The sequence below is a fragment of the Barbus barbus genome (assembly GCF_936440315.1).
Source record: "Barbus barbus genome assembly, chromosome: 35".
Taxonomy (NCBI): Eukaryota; Metazoa; Chordata; class Actinopteri; order Cypriniformes; family Cyprinidae; genus Barbus; species Barbus barbus.
The window spans coordinates 1028944-1051002 of record NC_136763.1 but is presented as its reverse complement, the minus strand read 5'-3'; the positions used below and the strand labels follow the sequence as shown (position 1 = coordinate 1051002).

Sequence of the window (22059 nt, the reverse complement as noted above, 5' to 3'; positions counted from 1 at the left end):
AAACATCACAGAACACAAACATATTTTACAGTACTGATATAGTATGTTGATATTTAAGGCCCGTTCACACCGAGGACAGTGAATATAACAGTAACATTTCCACAACACAACTACTGTATAATGATAACTACAGAGGAACCATGTTAGAATCACTTTCAAAGCAATTATTTTCCAGCGGATGAACAATAAAAACATTGACAGCCAATCAAAATCCATCTTTAAAAGCATTTAAAGTGACAGACAACAAAACTGCAGCACGCTTATAATAAACAAAACATTATTGTGCATTGGTGTGGATGTAAATATAGTTATTACTGGTGTAAACAGTGAAAATCATTGCAAATCTTGCCTCTTCCTCAACTTTAAAAGACTCATATCATACATTTGGTGAATTTATTTTATTTTCCCCCTGATGTCCATTTGTATTACAGCCAAAAGCTGGTGTAATTTAGTTTTTCATGACACTTATAAACACATCGACCATTTTTGCTGAGTATAGCTTCAGATCAAGTTGTTAGAGCAGTTTAATTTCTTAAACAAAGAGGAAGTTTTATTGTATTTTTATCACGGGATGTTAGCGTGTTCTCTGCTGTCGTCTCATGATCATCGAGTGTTGCTTCACCAGGAAGCGTTTATCAGAGCTGCACTGTAGAGAAAATACAGACGAAAATACAGTCTGAATGTCACAGAAGGATAGACATTATTAATATCTGTAGTTTTGGGGTTTATAACATTTTTATCTATAGTTCAGTCGTAGAAATAGGACAAGAAATGTTGCAAGCGTGATCTGAAATTGCATTACTTGCATGAGCATCATGTTGGCAAACACTGAACATTGTGTTCGGATTTTTCTTTATTCGTATGCCACTTTGCATAAATGAATCTGCTAAAGGAAAGCAATTAATGAAACTGTACGTCTTTGACTTGTGCTCAGTTCTGTTCACGTCACACTCACCATCACCAACATGTCCTTCAGTCTCTCGATGGCTTTACGATTCGCTCGTCCGCGAGACACGTACGACGTCAGTATGACACTGAAACAGATGAGCGGCTCATAAATGAACATCAGTACATTAAAAAATTAAAAATTACTTACAAAAAAACAGCATCAACTTCATCCAGTATTATTTTAGTATCATTGATGTGGTTAAGGAGTTTCAATTGAATCTCGTTGTGCAAATCGTGCAATGACAATAAAGTATTCAAATTCAAATATTTTGCATTAGATTGTATTTTTATATTTTCTCTTTTTTTCTCATTTTAGTAATTTTGTAAATTTTATTAGTTTTTTTTATTTGTCTATATAGTTTTTGTTTTTGTTTAATTTTACAATTTAGTAAAATTTTGTAATTTTACCAAATTTTACATTTGAGTTATTTTAGTAAAAAAACTATTCCACTTAAAGTAAGTGTTGTGCTGACTTTTAAGTTTAGTCAACTTGAAATATTAAGCTGTACTAAGTGACAACTTGGATAATTGAGTTGACTAAACCTAAAATTTGAATGCAGTACAACACTTAATTTTTAAGTTGAAACAACATATTTTGTTACAGTTTAAATATTTTAGAACTTCAACATAAACTAAACAACAAAAGAGAAATGTTGCCTTTGCAACTAGCTAAAAAAAGTGTTATATATATATATATATATATATATAAATAATTATACTATATATATATATATATATTGTATAATTATTTTTTTTCAGTTATTGTTTGAGTGTTTTTTATGGTTTTATTTTTCATTCACAATAATAACCCTGATTCCATCACACCTGGTTAGGATTCGGCATTAGAGGTACATTAACACACACTTACACTTCAGCCAGTATCAGAATCAGAATGAGCTTTATTGGCCAAGTATGTTTACACATACAAGGAGTTTGTTGTAGTGACAGAAGCTCCACAGTGCAACAGAAAGACAGTAACAGGACAGGACACAGGTAATAAAAACAAAATAACAAGAAATAGCCAATAACCAATGTACAAAGCAGCAAAAAAAAAAAAAAAAAATATATATATATATATATAATATAGACAACTATGTATGTACAGGTCAAGTATGTGCAAATTAGAAATTATAAAAATAAAAATAGAGTGTGGTGAATGGATAATGTATTAGTTATGTGTTCCACGTTTATTATTGAGTGTTCATGAGATGTATTGACTGAGGGATGAAACTGTTCCTGTGTCTGGTACGTACACTGGTACGTCCTGTATGAGAGCGAAGGCGAAGGCCTCAGATGAGATGTAGCTTATGGTGGTCTGGGCCGGATCGGGAAGCGTCTGTATACACACCTTGGTCACATTAAACACGGTCCTGTTGCATACAAACGGGCCACAGCCACCCTTATCAACCCTCAGAGGAGAATGTGATAGGTTTTATGAATGTGTGAGAAACATCACGCTAATATAAGGCCACATATTACAAGTAACTGCTGACTAAATATTTGGAGAATAGATGTTTATTGCCTCATTTTCTTTTATTAAGGCAGCACAGGTGAATAGGGTAAAATCTTAGTTAATAGTTTTTCCCAGTTGATTAATGACATTAAGACACATGTTTTGTATTACAAGTTTTCAAGACTTCTGGCATTGTCTAATTTAATATGCATTAATCTGTATACATTTCCAGAAAATAATTCTGAACACTGGATAAAGCCTGGTACAAAATTCTTGTTTGATTTTGTTGACATATTAGAGTTAAAGGTTTTTACAGAAGGGATTTTGGATTTCTCTTTTTATCACTGCATAAATAAAACAATACTGTAAAAAACAGAAAAAAATACATTTAGATCACGTTTTTAGGAATAAAAACTCAGGTGAATGATATACGAACAAACCCCTCAGTAAAAACCTTCAGAATATAGATATGAATAAAACTGTAAAGTTTGGTGTACGTAAGTTCTGCTGAAGTGGAGAAAAAACTCATTTTGAGAAAACAACTTTAAGCGACTTAGATATGTGTTGTAACTGAAATCAGATGCAAATAGATAAAGTGTAACAAATTAAACAGTTAAATGTGTGTTTTGGATATTTATTTCCCACTAATCTGTAAGAAGACCCGTTATGGAAGCAAAATATCACTCCATAATTAAAAACAAAAACTGTCAACAGCCAGAAAAAAATTAATTCAACATTTTGTGAAGAATTAAATATTGTATAAATCTGTGTGAATAAGATATGAACAAACCCCTCAGTAAAAACTTTCAGAATATAGACAAGAAAAAAACTGTAAAGTTTGGCTTATGTAAGTGCTGCTGAAGTGCAGGAGAAAACTTTTAGAGATATGCATTGGAATTGAAATCTACAGACGCAAAGAGATTAAGTACACTTAAATGTGTATTTTGTATTTTTTCTTTCCACTAGTCTGAAATAAGAAAAGTTATGAAAGCAAAATAGCCCAAAATCTCTAAATTGACCAGTGCATGAAAAAACACTGGTACTAAATTATAGATATTTATCAGCATTAGTACCTGTTGATATTGGCAACTAATGTGACCACAGCCATGAAGAGACCCAACAACAGCATGAAATGGAAGAGAACACATGAACTGGCGGTCCGAAACATTCTCTGAGCCGGAACACAACACCGCACCACTGTGAACTGACAGACAGAGAAATTATATTATTACATTATAATCACTTTCACAGACTTTTACATTAAATGTTCCCTCCTGGTGGAATGACCTGCCCAACTCAATCCCATTAGTCCTTAACCATCTTCAAGAACTAAAAACTAGTGCTGTCAAATGATTAATCGCATATATTTACATAATGTCAATGTATACATTTAAGAAAAATATGTTATGTTTATATATTAAATATATTTATATATAATATAAAATATAAGAATATGAATCTCTAAATGCATAAACGTAAATATTTTCAAAATATATACTGTATGTGTGTGTATTTATATATACATAATAAATATACACAGTATACACACATATATGAATGCGATTAATCGCGATTAATCATTTGACAGCACTACTAAAAACACATCTCTTCCATCTTTATTTGACCCTCTAACTCTAGTACTCTCTATTCTAATTCTATTCTTTAAAAAAAAAAACGTGCCCCTTTTAGACTTGTACTCTATTCATTTACTAACTGCTTGTTTTCTTAAAAAAAAATTTACACTAGCTTCTCTATTCTTTTTGTATTCTATCTATTTGTTTTCTTTTTATTTATTATACAATTAACAAAAGCAAAAAAGGCCTCTAAAACTAGCTTGCTCTATTCTTTTTCTAATCTATTCTATCTGTTTTCTTTTTATTTATTATACAATTAACAAAAGCAAATAAGTAAAGTAAGTAAAGTAAAGTTGTGACGTATTGTCAAGTATGGTGACCCATACTCGAAATTGGTGCTCTGCGTTTAACCCATCCAAGTGCACACACACAGCAGTGAGTAGTGAACAAATGCACACACACACACACACACACACACACACACACCGTGAACACACACCCGGAGCAGTGGGCAGTCATTTATGCTGCGGCGCCCGGGGAGCAGTTGGGGGTTCGGTGTCTTGCTCAAGGTCACCTCAGTCGTGGTATTGAGGGTGGAGAGAGCGCTGGACATTCACTATAATATAAAGCGCTGGACATTCACTATAATACAAATAAGGCCTCTAACACTAGCTTGCTCTATTCTTTTTCTAATCTATGCTATCTGTTTTCTTTTTATTTATTATATAATTAAAAAAGACCTTGCTACATGTACTGCGTTAAGCTAATTGGGTCTTGTCATAATACGCATATATTGCTATTTTCTTGATTTTTGTTGAACTTTTGTGTTCCACGAGAAACTTTGCGCTCATTTGCTAAACTTTTGAGCTCCTTCAGAAATTTGTATTCACTGACAAGAGACTTTGAATTCTACAGAGAAACTTTTGTTTGTTTGCAAAAATTTGTGTTCTCTAACAAAATTGCGTTCCACCAAGAGATACTGAGATGCTTGCGAAATACTTGCTTGCGAAATACTGGTTGCGTTTGCCCATGAAACTTTGCATTCGCTTATAAAACTTTTGCGTTGCGGCAAGAAACTTTGCATTCACGCACACAACATTTGCGCTCGACTGTAAAACATTGCGTTTGTTCACAAAACTTTTGTATTCTGGCAAGAAACTTTGTGTTAGTTTGCAAAACGTTTGTGTTCTCTAGCAAAATTGCATTCCACCAAGAGATATTGAGATGCTTGCAAAATACTTGCTTCCAAAATACTTGTTGCGTTTGCCCATGAAACTTTGCATTCGCTTATAAAATGTTTGTGCTCCTCGGTGGAGGAACCGAAACATTTGCGCTCAACTTTAAAATGTCTCGGGTTACACGCGTAACCCTTGTTCTTTGAATAGGGAACGAGACGCTGCGTAAGCTAAGACACTTTGGGAATGCCCCCGGGCGTGCCGATTGTCTGAAGCCCTTATAGAATCACGCCAATTCTTTGGCTGATGGCGCGGATGCCGTCTTCAATGTTCTTATGTCGCCTCATTATGCTGGCGAACGCGCCATCTGCTCCTCAGATATCTCTGCGTATGCTAAGATGCTTTGGGAACGATATACCAAACACGCCAAGCTAAAAACGCTGCCCTATCTGGCCTGTTTACGAACCAGACAGCATACACGGCTGGTTCAAGCAGATAAAATATGGGAACCCGGAGCCGTGTCAAGATCCAAGTTATAGAACCTGATAAAAGTGTGCGGAGAGGACCATCCTGCTGCTACACAAATATCCTCTAGGGGGACCTCTCTAAAAAGAGCTTGAGAGGAAGCCACGCTCCTAGTAGAATGCACCCGAACGCTGAGAGGTGAAGAAAGACCACGCACCTCATAAGCCAGTGAAATAGCGTCCCTCACCCAGTGAGAAATTCTGTGCTTCGATGTGGCAAGCCCACAGCGGCTAGCACCAAAACATACCAACAACTGAGGAGATTTCCTCCAATGGCTGGAGCGGTCCACATAGATCTTCAAAGCTCGGACAGGACAGAGCATGTGAAGCCTTTCATCTTCGCCTGAAGCAAAGGGAGGAGGATGGAAAGAGTGAAGTGTAACCACCTGAGAGCGAAACAATGCAGATAAAACCTTGGGAACATAGCCAGGCCTAGACCGTAAGGTCACCTTGACCAGACCCGGGGCGAAGTCTATACACATCTCGCTGACAGAGAGAGCTTGCAAGTCCTCAACTCTTTTTAAAGATGTTAGTGCCAACAAAAGAATAACCTTGAGAGTCAGAATCCGTTCTGGAGCTGACTCTAAGGGCTCAAATGGGGCTACCATTAGGGGTAGCCTAATGTTTGGGCTACCCTCCATCAAAGACATTTACCACAAATGCTGCCTAAAGCCGGGCTCACGCTGTGCAATTTTTAATAGTCTTTTGCGATTGTTGCTTGTCACACTGTACGAACATGATCCCCATGTCAGACTGTAGGATCTCAGTTGTCTTAATGTCAGACTGTACGACAGTCAAGACGCAATAAAAACGGACGTACTCAAGAAGACTTGTTTTACGTCATCAATACGTGACCCGCGTTCTCTCGCTATAATGGTAGCTAGCAAACAACAGCAACGTGTAGCATTAGTTTTATTAATTACATGGCTTGATGTTAAAAAAAAACAAAACGAAAAAGACGACGTGTGTGGAGCAAGTCATGGCTGGGCAAAAGAGGACTTTATGAACTTCCAGTTCTACAGAGCTAACTTGAGGTAATTTTGTTATTCGAGTTTAAACATCCTGCCCCTTAATAAATAAACTTTAAGTAAACTTTACTTTGTACATATATTGTTTTTACAAATAATGAATGGTTTGAAGTTGTCGCGCTAATTGCGTCATCAAGTTCAGTGCTCCTATTGGTTCTTGGTTTGACGGTCGTCGTAGGAGATGTCACAATGCAGGAAAGTGTCTGAAATCTTCTGACACTGCCAGAATTTAATCGGAGGAAAAAATTGATCGCAACGGCCATTAATCGGCTGTCGGTGAACATGTCAAACCAGCGATCTAGACAACTGATTTTAACCTAGGATTATATAAATCTTTTAGGATTTTAGGATTTTCTAAATTTGTCTCAGACGAACAAATCGTGGCCAAAATCGCACAGTGTGAGCCGGGCTTAAGGAGAGTGAGAAGTATCATCAAAGACTCCTCTCACCCCAATCACAGACTGTTCACTCCTCTCCCATCTGTCTGAGAGAGCAGGTCCTGCCTGATCGGAATCTCCCAAGGGGGCCGATACAGAAGAGGAATCAGCTCCGAGAACCACGTCTGGGATGGCCAGAACGGGGCTATGAGTAGGAGACGGACACCGCTGTCGTTCACCCTCCACAGAACTGCCGGAATCAGCTTGACGGGTGGAAATGCGTACAGCCTCATGTCCGGCCAAGGGTGAGCGAACGCATCTATGCCCAGAGGTGCCAGGGAACTCAGGGAGAACCAAATCGGACATTGGGACGACTCCCGCGACGCAAAGAGGTCCACTTCCGCTTTGCCGAACAGATTCCAAATCTGGGCTACCGTTTGACGGTTCCACATCCACTCCCCCGACCTGAGCTTCTGTCTCGACAGAAAGTCGGCTGCGAGGTTCAAGACTCCAGGGACGTGAACCATCCTGTGGAGTGGACCCCTGAAAGTTTCATCCACCAAAGGAACAGCCTCATGTGGAGCAACCCAGGGGAGGCTGCAGCCATGAGGCCTATGAGCCTGTGACAAGTGCTCACGGAGACATAATGGTCTAGCTTGAAGTGGGCCAAACGTGTATTGAGGCTGGAAATCCGGGCAGGAGCTAGACAGGCCTGCATTTGAACGGAATCCAAGTGAACTCCCAAAAACACAGTTTGTTGAGAAGGGGATAGAACACTCTTCTTGGTGTTCATTCTGAGGCCAAGGGCACGAATGTGGCGGAGGACGACATCCCTGTGACGGCTCACTGACTCCCTGGAGTGGGCCAGAATGAGCCAATCGTCCAGGTAGTTGAGTACACGAATGCCCTGGAGCCTCAAAGGGGCCAGAGCAGCATCCATGCACTTTGTGAACGTCCTCGGTGCCAAAGCCAGGCCAAAGGGAAGAATCTTGTTGTCCAAAAGCGAACCGAAGGAACTTCCTGCGCCGCTGATCAACCTGAATATGAAAATAGGCATCTTTCAGGTCGACAGTGACAAACCAGTCTCCCACTCGAATGTGAGACATACCTGTGTTGGGGTGTCGAGAAGGTCTGGAGGGGGCGAAGTTGTCCACCAAGTAGGAAAGCCTTTGGCGTCCTCATTCAGGATGAGGGAGTCCACGGGGACTGATGTACCGGACTGAAAAGCGGCCGGTACGGGGCCTGTAGGCTGTGGGAGAGAACCGAATGTGTCTCCTATCACGCGAGCCATGGGTGATGAAGGAGCCTGATAGGGGGAGAAAGCCTGATGTGTCTCCCGACTGCCACACTGGAAGAGACTGAAGATGGCCATTTGCTGCACACTGAAACCTGCTAGGCAGATGTGACAGATTTGAGTGAGGAGAGTGTGTTAGAGGCGGGCAGAAACGTTTGAACGGTCTGGCCCTGCCTCGTGAGGTTTCTGGGAAAACTCTCCTCAACCTGACTCGAGAGTCAGGAGCGACTCGATGGAGCTGAAATGGCAGGCCTGTCGGGCTGCTTCAGATCAATCTGCCTGTGAGGTTGCCGGTGGGGCAATGGTCGGCCTTGGGCTCCCCAGACCGTGGTCAGAGGGGGATGAGCCGGGGCGCTGCTCCTACTGGAGATCTCCTTCCTGGGCAAGGAGCGCTCTCTAGACAAGGAAGAGGAGGGGGTGTTAGAATGGTCCTTCGTCCTCCTGGGCATAAACTGCCTGAGGGCAGCTGACTGAGAGTTGGCGGACTGAAACTTCTCCACTACAGAGCTGACTGCCTCTCCAAATAGTCCAGTTTGAAAAATGGGGGCGTCAAGGAGACAAACTTTCTCCTTCTCACGAATCTCTGTGAGATTAAGCCATAGTTGGCGCTCTGCAGCTACCGAGCCTGCCATAGAGCATCCTACAGCACGAGCAGTGTGCTTAGTGGCTCTCAGGGCCAAGTCCGTGGCTTTACAGAGCGCTTTATCTGCCTCTGGAGTCAGGCTGCCACCCTCATCCATCTCTTCGAGGACATCCACCTGGTAGGCTTGGAGGATGGCCATAGTGTGTAGGGCCATGCCTGCCTGACCAGCTGCAATGTAGGACTTCCCTATAAGGGCAGAAATGGTCCTACATGGTTTGGTTGGAAGGAGGGGGCGGGACTTCCATGAAGGCGCAAAAGATGGCGAGAGGTGAGAGGCTAGCGTGTCCTCGATCACCGGAATGGCGATATAGCTCTGCTCCACAGAACCCACTAGGTTGGTGAAGTCAGCGGCTGCTGCGTTAGTAAGGTGGGAGGACAAAGGCTGTTTCCAGGATCTGGAGATCTCGTGATGCAGATCACTGAAAAATGGTAGCTTCCTCCGTTCAGGCCTTGAATTTGGGCCGCTAAGGAACCGCTCGTCGAGTTTCGCGGGGCTCGTCAGGCCAATCAATAGAGAGCTTTTCAGTGGTGCGCGAAAGCACGTCCATGAGCTCTGAAGGCAGAAGGCCACGCTTACGCGACGTAAGAACGTTGAAGACGGCATCCACGCCATCAGCCAATGAATTGCCGTGATTCTATAAGGGCTTCAGACAATCGGGACGCCAGGGGAGTTTCCCAAAGCATCTTAGCTTACGCAGCGTTGAGTGAACCTATGAAAGAGAACTTTGTGTTTGTTTGAAAACCTTTTGTGTTTCAAAAACAAAGCACTTTAAAAAATACTTTGTGTTGAGCTGCATGTCATATTAGCATTATCCGACACCAGAGAACCATGAACATTCAAATTCAAATTCAAATTTTATTTGTCACATACATATACATACATAGTACGACATGTAGTGAAATGTATTGTACGACTGTCCAACAAATTGTCCAACAAAATTAAGAAAACCTCAAGTTTACAAAAATACAAATAGAAAATAAGTACAGTAAACATATATGGAATAAACTAGCAATAAAATAAAATAGAATAAAATAAAAATAGATATGAGATAAAAATAGAATATGAGAATAAAAATAGAATATGATTCTGTATAGATTCTATAAAAATAAAGTAAACTGTATGTCAGTGATAAAGTGTCCGTGTGCTGTGCAGTAAAGTGTATAGAGAGTAGAAGGAATACTAAGACAAATGTATATGTTGTATAGGTATCCTTCTACAAGAACATTGAACATTCAAATGTGGTGTAAAATTATTAAAATATGCAGTCTCAGAGCGGCACGTATGTATTTTATGTCTAAAGGGGTCAATAAAGTATTAAATGGTTAAATAAAGCATAAATAACTCACATTCTTGGGTAGGCCACACAAAACGCATTGAAGAAACACTCCAGGAGGTTAAAGATGGTGAGTTTGTACATCTCCTTCCCAAACGCATTCTCACTGCACTGATATAAACACATACAAACAGGTTAACTTGTTAAAAAAGATCTTGTTTTTTCATTTCAGTATGAACATTGTCATGTTTCTCCTCAAATACATCAGGAGAAAGAAAAACAGTCACAAATCGGGAACACTAGATTATATAGAGCTATATAATGAATGTGGAGCAGCTCAGATCATTTAATAAGAAATCTTTGAGTTCCTATTAAGATCTCTGACCTTAAATTACAGACCTTGATGTCTTTGCATATTGTTTTCTAGGAGAAACAACTTTTTAATGAAGAAGAACAGATAGATGCCCAAAGATGCCAGCTTTAGGAAAATACTCCTGCACATGAAGGCATGCATTAGTTTAACACCATTAGTTTTACACATCAGAGGTCAAAGTGCATGTCCTGTCTGACCTGATTAGTGTGAGGTTCAGCTGGATGGTGAGCAGTAATCTTCAAACTCTGAGATCTTACTGAACACGTGTGGAAGTATGTAGTTTACTGCCGTCATTGTGATCGGAGGAAGATACTCTAACATCAGACACACAGTCCAGTGATTCTTACACTAAATAATGAAGATAGAGAGAGAGAGAGAGAATGATGCCTGGACATTAGCTATTAAACAAATGAAACATACATAGTATACATCATATTTAAAAAAAAAAAACTTGTACTTATATGCTTCAACCCCTAGAGGGACAAAAGTTGCATAGTGTTGCTTCAATTATTTCACTTCATACTGGTACCTCAATTTGTGACGTTATGGCAAAATATATCAGGACGAATGAGCTGCCCAGAAGAACCAGCACCAGGAAGTTAACTTATATTATAGCAACTTATTATATTATATATATTATTTATATTATAGTAACTTATTAATAAATTATTTTAAGTTATCCTGCATCTAGGTTGAGAACTGCTTTTGCAACTTTCTTTTCTGTCTCTGTTCTCGTCAGTGATTTGTGTGTGTGTGTGTGTGAAGATGAAGATGAAGATGCACTCCTGCTATCTGAAGACGTCTCACCGGATGTTTCTCTTGTCCTGCAGACAGACGGGCAGATCTCGGAGCGGGACGCTGGGGTTCCAGGAGACTCTGTCCAGCAGACTCTGATCCTGATCATCTGCGATGGTTTCTGCGTGAAGCGGCCGATGAGCCTGTGAGCTCGGCAACAGGCCAAATATCTCTGTCTGATAGTATTCACACGAGTCGCTGGACAGATCCGAGCTCCAGCTCTCAGCTGTGTGAACAAACATCAGCATTCATTCAAACACTGTTAAAAATAAAGGGCTTTTGCTGCGATGCATCAGAACAGAGATGCTCAAACCAGACCCAAAGCTGACCTTTGATGACCTTTGATTTGGCCCACAAGAGCAGGGAGAAAATAGGAAAAATGGGCCATTGTAGCATATATTCATTTCTAATTAATATTTTTGTTTTAGCATTTTAAATAAATTTTTGTTGCAAAGCAGTATAAGAATTAATACATTTTATGTTTTTTCTTTTTCAGTCATTTAAAAATTTAATAAATTTGAAAAATAAATGCAAAAAATAAATTTAAAAATAATATAGCTGGATTTAATGCAACATTTACTTTTGGCCCACAGACCTCAATCAAGTTTGATTTTTGGCCCTTCATATTAAAAGATTTGGGCATCTCTGCAAAAGAAGAACCATTTTAGGTTCTTCAATGAACCTTTCAGTGATCTGTTTTTAAAAGAACCACTTTTTCTTAGTCTGAAAAACATCTGAAAAATCTAAAGCAGGGGTTTTCAATCTTTTACGATGCCATGAACCCAAATATGATCATCCTAATGCGAGCCGAGGAACCCCTATCAAAAAAATTAAAACACATTTGTACTGTTTCTTCCATAAAGACACAATTTACACTGTGAAAAAATAATATTATAAATATGTTAAAAATATATGTTTTGGCAAATATTGACTGTAGTTTCCATTTAGTTACATTATTATTATTATTATTTTCTTTTATTATACTACTATACTGTTATAGTATTGTATTGATGTATTTATTTCTAACTTTTTATTTATTTACTTTAATCTCATTTTTATTTATTTACTTATTTCACTCTAATTTTTACTTATTTGTTTAAACTATTTATTTTAATAATTTTATTTTAATCTTATATTTTATTATTTATTTACTTATTTATTTATTATTATTTACCTATTTTTTTATTTGTATATATATATATTTATTTACAGTGCATAATTATAATTATTTTTTTTATATATATTTTTTGTACATATTTTTATGTAAAAAATAAATAGTAGTTACTGAGATTTATGTGGTTTCTAATGTGTTTGAATAAAAAATATAGTCAGAAAATAGAATTCCTTATAAATTATGCATGCACTATTTATACATTTTTTACACTTTCTCCAAACATTTCCACCTCAGTTTGAAAGCCCCTGATCTAAAGATCCTTGAAGAGTTTTCATGGATGTTTAAGGTTCTTCATGGACGCCAATGAAGAACATTTTTTAAAGCATTGTGAAGAGTCTAGATGCTCTCAGACACAATAAGAAACTAAAAACAGATTAAAAAGTATTTATGAAGACACTATTCAAAGTATTTGTTTTTAAAAAGCAGTTTTGCTGGTGACTGACTGTTAAAGCGAGCAAGTGCAAAGAGTTGTGATGTATTTCTACAAACAAAGCAGGAAGTCAGGTCTAAATCATCATGCAGAAATGATTCAGTATCATATATGATGTCAGCTGATCAATGATGATGATGGAATCTGTCTCAATAACTCATAAACACAGGTGTCTCTTTACCTGAGATCAGTCTGTGGAAGTCTGGTGTCCGGTCTTCTTTCTCCATCATGCGTGCGTGAGTCGAGGCCTTACAAACACAGAATGTTCTTCTCTTTAGCACTTCTGTGTGTGAGTCTGCAGGAAGTCATGTGATGAACGAGTGGGTGTCGCATCAGAATGTGAGAACATGAAGCTCGACTCAAGTCGACTCAAATTCTGATGCGTTTGATAAGCAGAATCAGGCAGAACGGACGACTGAGGGACGTGTCTCAATCACTCTCTGCTGTTCACACACATTAACACACTCATTCATGATTATATAGATTTACATTCAAGTCAGATTTCACTTCCTGTCTTTGTATTTTTTATTAACAAGACAATACAAAAAGGTACATTTAATGAAAAATACAGTTTATCTCAATCAAAACGCACTCAGAAATTTCTATCAAACTTTTTCTTTCATTTTTAATTTAGTTGTTTTTGCATTTTATTTCAGGTTTGAGTTACAGTTGATTTTATTTTACTTCTAATAGTTTTATTAATATTTAACAAGACAATAAATAATAGTATTTTCAATTAAAAAAGTTCTCTCTCAAATCACACCCATGTTTTTATTTATTTATTATTATTATTATTATTTTAATTTAGGCTGGAGTTACATTTTATTGTATTTTACTTCTAATCTTTTTATTGCAATTTATCAAGACAATAAATAATAAATATCTAAAAATAGATAGTAATAGTACTTAATAGTAATAGTACTAAAATAGTACTAAAATAATCCAGTTTAAATCTTGTTTGATTGATTGATTGATTTTATGTATTTATTTTTGCATTTTTATTTAGACTCAAATTACATTTTATTTCATTTCTAATTGTTTTACTGATATTTAACAAAAATAAATAATGGTATAATCAACTGAAATTTTTAAAAGACAGATTTCTCAATTTAAACCCACTCCAGAATTCCAGTGTATATATTCAGTGTTTATTTATTGATTTAATTATTTATATATTTTTAGCTTTCTGCTGTTCAAACTGAGTTTGATTGGTTCCCACACATGCTGACCAACGCATTTAAAAGACTTTTTCAGTCATCCACGATTATAAGCATTTAAAAAAAATAATTTTATAGTGATTTGACTACAAAAACTATTTCTAGCCAACCTATAAAAATGTATATTTAGTTCAACATTTCATGCATTTGGCAGATGCTTTTATCCAAAGCAAATAAGAGTGAATGTAAAGTCTACATTTGATCAGTTCACTCCCTGGGAATCGAATCCATGACCTTGGTGTTGCGAGCGGCATGCTGACGTTATTATTGATCAAATGTTATAAATGCACTTATCATCTAAATTTATTTAGACTTAAACGTCTTGATTTTTATTAAAGTTTATATATTTGTACTGGAGAATCATCATGTTTTTCTGATCCAATCTCTTAATGTAGCTAAACTAATAAACATGCATTATTTTTTCTGTCGTGAGCTATTAAGTGCTATTATGTTGCATGATTATGGTGGTTTGTGGTTGATTTTATTGCGTTTATGGAAAAGCTGCATCTTGATGTCATTCTAAAGAATGTCATGTCACACAAACAATCTTGAGCAATAAACTAAACCACATTCTGGAGAAAAGCTGTTTCACACACATCTTCCGTCTGTCATCTGAGAATCAACTTCCTCCATCAGCATCGACGAACAATAAACTCTGACAGAGAGACAGATGAGTAATAATAACAGACCACAGACCTGAACAGAACTGAAGCAGCCGGCAGGTACAGCTCTGTTTTATATTTACTCAGATTGACAACTTCATAATCATAGTTTAATGGGGAGATTTTTTGCATAAAACGTTTTTGTTATGCAGGAAGTGTTAGAAAACATTTGTGACCCTGGAGCACAAAAGCAGTCATGAGTAGCACAGATATATTTATAGCAATAGACAACAATACATTGTATGGATCAAAATTATACATTTTTCTTTTATGCCAAAAATCATTAGGATATTAAGATCATGTTCCATGAAGATATTTTGTAAATTTCCTACTGTAAATATATCAAAACTTAATTTTTGATTAGTAATATGCATGGCTAAGAACTTCATTTGAACAACTTTAAAGGAGATTTTCTCAATATTTAGATTTTTTTGCACCCTCAGATTCCAGATTTTCTAATAGTTGTATCTCAGACAAATATTGTCCGATCATAACAAACCATACATCAATGGAAAGATTATTTATTCAGCTTTCAGATTATATATACATCTCAATTTCTTTGATTTATGTGGGGACACTTTTAAGGGATGGTTTGTTTTGATGTATTTTGACTGAAGCCAGAGGTTCAAATGAATCGGTTCATACCATTTGGAAATTACTGAGGTAGTTCAGGCTTTTTTGTGTAATTAAGTTTATTGCTGTTCGCGCTAATATGTTCACATAATACTGATGTAACACTTTATGTGAACATTCAAATATCATAGAAAGTATTTTGCGTGTTTTATGAGGTGATAAATCATTTACCCCCCCCCTGCGGAAACTAAAGTGATTCAGTCCTAGTTAACGTTTCAAACGATTTGAACCTGTTCTTTTTGATGATTCATTTGAACCAATTCGCGAACAGCGCGCGAAGCGCTGTGGAACAAGTGAGAGTCGGTTGAAATGTTGGACCGAACGAACCGATTCTCTGAACTGATTCGGATTTCGTGTCAGTCGGTGACTGTGTCATTAAAAGTTTGTCGGAGGAGTATATCCACCGAGCTCAGCGGTGAGTTACAGATTACTTGATTTATTTACGACAACCAGAGATTTAATAGAGTTTTGAAGAGAAACTATCGTGAAAAGTTTATGAGAGAAAACGAGCGAATCAAGCAGGCGCGTTTGAACTTCGGCAGGTGTAAAAACAATAACATCTCCTCAGTTTAGCCTCAAAATCAGGTTTGTCACATGTTTAGTGTTTACAGGGAACTGAGTAATCAAACACTAGACATGTGAAACCTGGAGAACAAATATAAAACCGTGATTGTATCCGATCCTATAGGACTTATATGTAAACCATACTGAATGAGATCACGGTAACTTAACGTTACTTAAAAATACCATGGGGTTCATTTTGTACCTTTACCAAAAACATGGTATTTCCATGGTAACTACTTGTCCAAAACATTTTATTTTTCGCTTCTATTTTGTCAATGTCTTCAACCCAAACTGACTGATTCATTGGCAGTGTCTTAAAACCTAACGATAGTGTTTGACTCCATATCAGAAGTGTTACTATAGAGCACTTTTGATGCCTAGGTAGGGAGCTCACTAGGTTTTGAAACAGCCAGAAAGTTCGAAATAATATTTGTCACAGATCTGTAATGAATTTGAATGAGAATCTGATATTTGAGTACTTTTTCAAAAGAAAGGTACATGGTACATGACCAAAATGTGGTAAAACCATGGTACTTTTTGCTTTAGTGCCAACTGATCAATGCATTGGCTGTGTCTCAAATCCTGGTGTTTGTGTAGCAGACTTCGTCCACACCAGAACAATCTCGGGTGATCAGAGCAATGTATGATGCACAGACGTGATGTGTAGGGAGCTCAGAAACAGCAGTTCAGTTGTACTTGTCATGAATTTGAATGAGAATCTGATATTTATGAGAATGACATCAGAATGCAATTCATCTGAAATGTGAAAGGGTGCGATTGTGTTGTATTTTGAGTGAATTCTGGCAGATATTATGTCATTTGTCATGCACTGGGACACGAAACAGAACGAGCCTGTTGTGTCTCTGATTCTCTGAGTATTTCTGGAGATTTCGGTTCTGCTCTTTCAGCCGCTATGTTTTCCAGATGGCTATGAACTGGACAAAACTCTCAGAGAAAAGAGTTGAGATGTTTCGCTCTAACATGACCGTACAGGATCGGCTGGTTCTTCACTTTTGCTCTAGTTCCAGATGTGCCAATGTAATCTGAGCTCTGTTTCTAGTTCAGCACTTTTCTTTGCTGTTCTCACACAATGACCGCATCTTATATAAACCCCCTCCCTTGGACGTGTTTCAAATTGTGTTTTAGTCCCCTAGAGGGTCGTATCCCTTCACAACACCCCCACACTCATATTCAGGATGTCAAAAACACACAATTCAACAGCTGTCTTGCATTTACATTCATGTATTTGGCTGATAGTTTAGCGACTTGTATTCAGAATCAAAGCTGTGATCTTCATCTGGATGAGTAGTGTGCATCAGATGTGGTGTGGGTCAGAATAGAGCCGTTTAGTTTTCTGTGTTGTGGAGTTTTGAGCTGGTCATATTTAATAGGCTGGGTTAACTATAACCGTAACCCATCGCTGGTCAGTTTGTGGTCCTAAAACTCATGAGAGAAAGGGCTTTTTCCAGTCATGGATTGCTGTATGAGGACTATATGTGTAGTTTACATGTATCTAGGTCCCTATGGTTTCAGCAATGCGGAACACAAACAGAAACACAGAAGAGAATTTGCTGTATAAGGATTTGATTACAATTTTAAAGATTTATTAAATAGCTAGTTTTATGCTGTCATTTGATGACCACCATTTTTGATGATAAATGCATATTAAATCATAAATCCAGGAAAAATTAGAAGAAACAACATTTCATAGGGCTCTATTATTGTAAAAAAATAAATAAAATACAAGATTATTATTATTTTTTTTTTAATTGTTAAAAGATTTTTGATTATTAAATAAAAATTGAATTAAACTATTAAAACGGAACCCAGAAACATTTAAATGGGGAAAAAATAGAATTTTGGGGGAAAATGAAGTAGATTCCATGAGGCCCAAAAAGTGTAAATATTGTTAAAAATTTAATAAAATGATGTTCATTTGTTTAAAAGGTTCATTATTTAAACTAATTAGACATGCATTATTGATGACTAAAATTTAATTGAATAATTATGATGGAATCCTGAAAAATTGTTTTAGTTATTATTGTTAACTAAAAATAAAATTATTAAAACATTTTTGTTACATGAAATAAAGATGAAATAAAATAAAATATGATTAGGTGAAACTACTATAAATAAAAAATTAAACTGATATAAAAATAAATTTAACCTAAATAGACCTAATATACCTAAAATTACTAAAAGTTTAATTCAAATAATGTAATGTGTACTTTAAAAAAAAATGTAAATATAAAAACCTTACTATATTTATTATGTTAACTGCAGAAATGCATCATCATCACAGTCTGTGAAAGGAGTTGATGGAAGTGAGTAACAGTCTTATGTGATTAGTACACACATCTGATGATGTTGTCGTCATTATAGTCAGTTTTCCTAGAAGGTAAAGCATGTAAAACTTTAAATGTTTACATCTGCGAAAAGTGTGTTTCGGTGAACTATCAGGCGGACACGAGCATAAAGATGAGCTCAGAGAGCTAAAAGACATCTTAAAGATGAGACTGAGGTGTGTGTGTTTAATGCTGCACAATAAAAGTGGCAGTGTTACGAAGTTAATCAATAATGAAACTGAATTGAACTGGAGTTTAAAAACAGAAAGAATAGAAAGTTATCAGCAGATTCTGATGAAGCGTGGTTGCAGGAGTTTGTGGTTGATAAAGTGTTTACACAGATGATTGAGATGAAGAATCTGTGTGTGTGTGTGTGTGTGTGTGTGTGTGTGTGTGTGTGTGATTGATGGTTTAAGATGTTTAATGGAAAGCTTTTGAAATGTCTTGTGACCACAGTGATGTCAGTGCCAGGAAAACACACCTCCACCCATCGTACGCACACACACACACACACACACACTCACTCTGCTTCCCGTTTTCTTCATGAGTTCAGTGTTTACAGTATTTGTTTGTAAATCATTACACAAGTGTTTTTATTGTGAAATAAAGCATTTTCAATCATTCTCTGTCTGTTCTCATGAGTGTGATTGGTGTCTTTGATAAAGTCTCTTTGTTAATGTATTCTGTGTGTGTGTGTGTGTGTGTGTGTTTATGTGCAGTTTTAAAGGGCCAGCAGCTGGTTTTGCTATATAGTGTTCATGGATCAGATGGTTTGCATTAAAATCATGATTAAAGTTGCCGACGCATATATGTTTTTAATTTTATTCAGTCCGGTCTGTAGCTGTTCTGAAGTGAATCTCTGCCAGCTTTAAGGCAAACTGACTCTGTAATAAACCAGCAAATAATAAAAGCTCTCTCTTGCATGTAAATGTGTCTAATTTCCTGATCCAACACAGATTTGGGTCATTCCGTGTCAAATCAGTCGAACTCCCCTGGCTCAAACTTGAGATTTTGTCAGTATTTTCTGAAAGTGTTCAGTATTTCCTTCAGCAGAAAGAAGTATCAAAATGAAGGTTTTAATACAGGGATCTCTGGTTGTGTTGTCAGGGCTGATAAAGTGTTGTTTCTTCCTCTTGTGACTCTGACACACCTTCAGATCTCCATAAAGCGTGTGTGTCTGTGATCTCAGACAGGTTTGAACACGATAAGAGCTCGGATCCCTGACATTCCTTCTGTCTGTGGAGTTTAGCCGCAGGATGACGAGGATCGGGCCGGAGTTTCCTCGCGAGCGTCTGTGAGCGCAGCACCAAATCATGGCCGGCAGGGTCAGTTTTGACTCTGATCTGGTCACTGATTTCGAGTAAGTAACTCTTTACTGTTTTTATTTCTTCATCTGCACTTCCTGTGTGTTCTGGTTGTGTTTGCTCTGTGTATGTGGGGGGGTGTGTGTAATACCGTTCATGTCATTACTGAGTCATCATAAACATCCTTTTTGTTGCTTCAAGCAGCACATTGTTTATGGATAGATTTCTGTTTTAGCTGATTAAAAATTAATATACTCTACTGTTCAAATGTTTGTGGTCAGTAAGTCCGCTCCCCCCTGAAATTAATGCTTTTATTCATCAAGGACGCATTAACTTTATCAAAAGTCGCATTAAAGACATTTAAAAGATTTCAGAAACACTTCACTTAAAGCCTTTATATATAATGCATTATAAAAATATTTTAATTCTGCCTCATAATGCAATTCATTGTACGATCTTATGAGTAATCATAACCGCTGTAATACATTATAATACTTATCTATCCATTGTTACACTTTTTAAATGTATAAAGCATTAAAACTTTGTAATGTACTTTGGATAAAAGCGAGGGCTAAATAACTAAATGTAGAGTAAAACACATGGCAGTCAACAAGGAATCTGAAAATATTAGAATGCATTTTAAATTTGGTTACAATTATGAAAAGATATAATGCATTACAATGTGTGTTATGAATAGCTTTATAATGCATTGTACATAAAAGCTTCAAGTAAATTGTAACAAGTATTTTGATTTCAAATGAATGCTGTTCTTTTGAACTCTCTGTTCATCAAAGAATCCTGAAAATAAAATATGACTGTTTCCGCAAAAATATTGTGCAGCACAACTGTTTTCAGCATAATAATAATAATAATAATAATAATGTTTCTTGAGCAGTAAATCAGTATATTAGTATGATTTCTGAAGATCATGTGACTCTGAAGACTGGAGTAATGATGCTGAAAATACAGCTTTGAACACAGAAATAAATTACAGTTTAACACATATTCACATAGAAAACAGCTATTTTTTTTTTCTTCAATAATATTCAACTCCCAAAACTTAACACAGAACAAATCAGCGTACTGGACAAATCAATCACAGAAAAAGAACTTCTTATCGCCCTGAGCCAAATGCCTAATAATAAAGCACCAGGACCCGATGGCTTCCCTGCTGAGTTCTATAAACACTTCTGGTCCATTTTATCTCCATTATTCATTAGAGCAATAACAGAAATAAAAGAAGATTACCAGTGCACATGAACACAGCCACTATTTCACTCATCCCCAAACCTAATAAAGAGCCAACCTTTCCGTCAAACTACCGTCCTGTATCTCTCATCAACGTAGACATCAAAATCATCAGTAAAGTTCTTGCACATAGAATTGAAAAAATTATCCCATTTATAATCCACCCAGACCAGACCGGTTTCATCAAAGGTAGGCAGGCATCCAACAACACACACAGACTATACGATTTCATCCATTATTCATCACTACAACAGGAAAACACCATTATAGTCACTTTAGATGCAGAAAAAGCTGTCGACAGAGGAACGTTTTATTCACCACATTACAAAAATTTGTATTTGGGGAGTCATTTATTCATTGGATCAAGATTTTATACACAATACCTTCTGCCACAGTCACCACCAATGGACTAACATCACAAAGCTTCACACTGCACAGGGGGACCAGGCAAGGATGCCCACTCTCTCCTTCTTTATTCGCCATCTTCATTGAACCCTTAGCAGCAGCCGTCCGCCAGAACCCACTCATCAGAGGAATCCACACACCCCAAGCACAACATAAGATTAGTTTATATGCTGATGACATTTTACTCCTTTTGCAAAATCCTCAATCATCTCTGCAAGAAATATCTAAAACCATTGATTCACACTCTACCATCTCAGATTATGCAATAAATTGGAATAAATCCTCAATTCTTCCACTACATCAAACCAAATGGGATATGGCCGCCCAGATATCACCCATTCCTCTATGCACAGGTCACATCACTTATTTAGGCGTTAAGGTTGTCCAGGCTGTCAGAGCTGACTGGGCTCAACTTCACTCCTTTACTGAAAACATTAGAAGACGACCTTCACCGCTGGCTCAATTTACCACTTTCCATCCAGGGCAGAATAGCTCAAATCAAAATAAACTACTTATTCTCAATGATCCCAACCCAACCTACTCTCACTTGGGTCAAATCTTTAGACTCCATCATCACCCGATTCTACTGGAAAAATAAACCACCACGGCTACAACTGGA

General features: G+C 37.1%; 2 protein-coding genes across 7 annotated transcripts in view; both read left to right on the top strand.

Annotated features, from left to right (window-relative positions):
• Positions 1 to 22059, top strand: part of LOC306855257 (pyrroline-5-carboxylate reductase 1, mitochondrial-like) — a 251100-nt gene that overhangs the window by 119902 nt on the left and 109139 nt on the right. The window lies entirely within an intron of this gene.
• The window catches only part of LOC306855269 (transmembrane channel-like protein 6), a 28859-nt gene continuing 21684 nt past the window's right edge, over positions 14885 to 22059 (top strand). Inside the window, exons 1-2 of one of the 6 annotated variants that reach the window (XM_079393828.1) lie at positions 14885 to 15001; positions 19673 to 19843. In XM_079393828.1, coding sequence (XP_079249954.1) covers positions 19797 to 19843 — 47 coding nt within the window. In that variant the 5' untranslated portion in view covers positions 14885 to 15001; positions 19673 to 19796. Of the gene's footprint in view, positions 15002 to 15905; positions 15990 to 19672; positions 19844 to 22059 lie in introns of those variants that run through there. The other 5 variants (XM_079393830.1, XM_079393829.1, XM_079393827.1 and 2 more) reach the window with 5 other exon arrangements.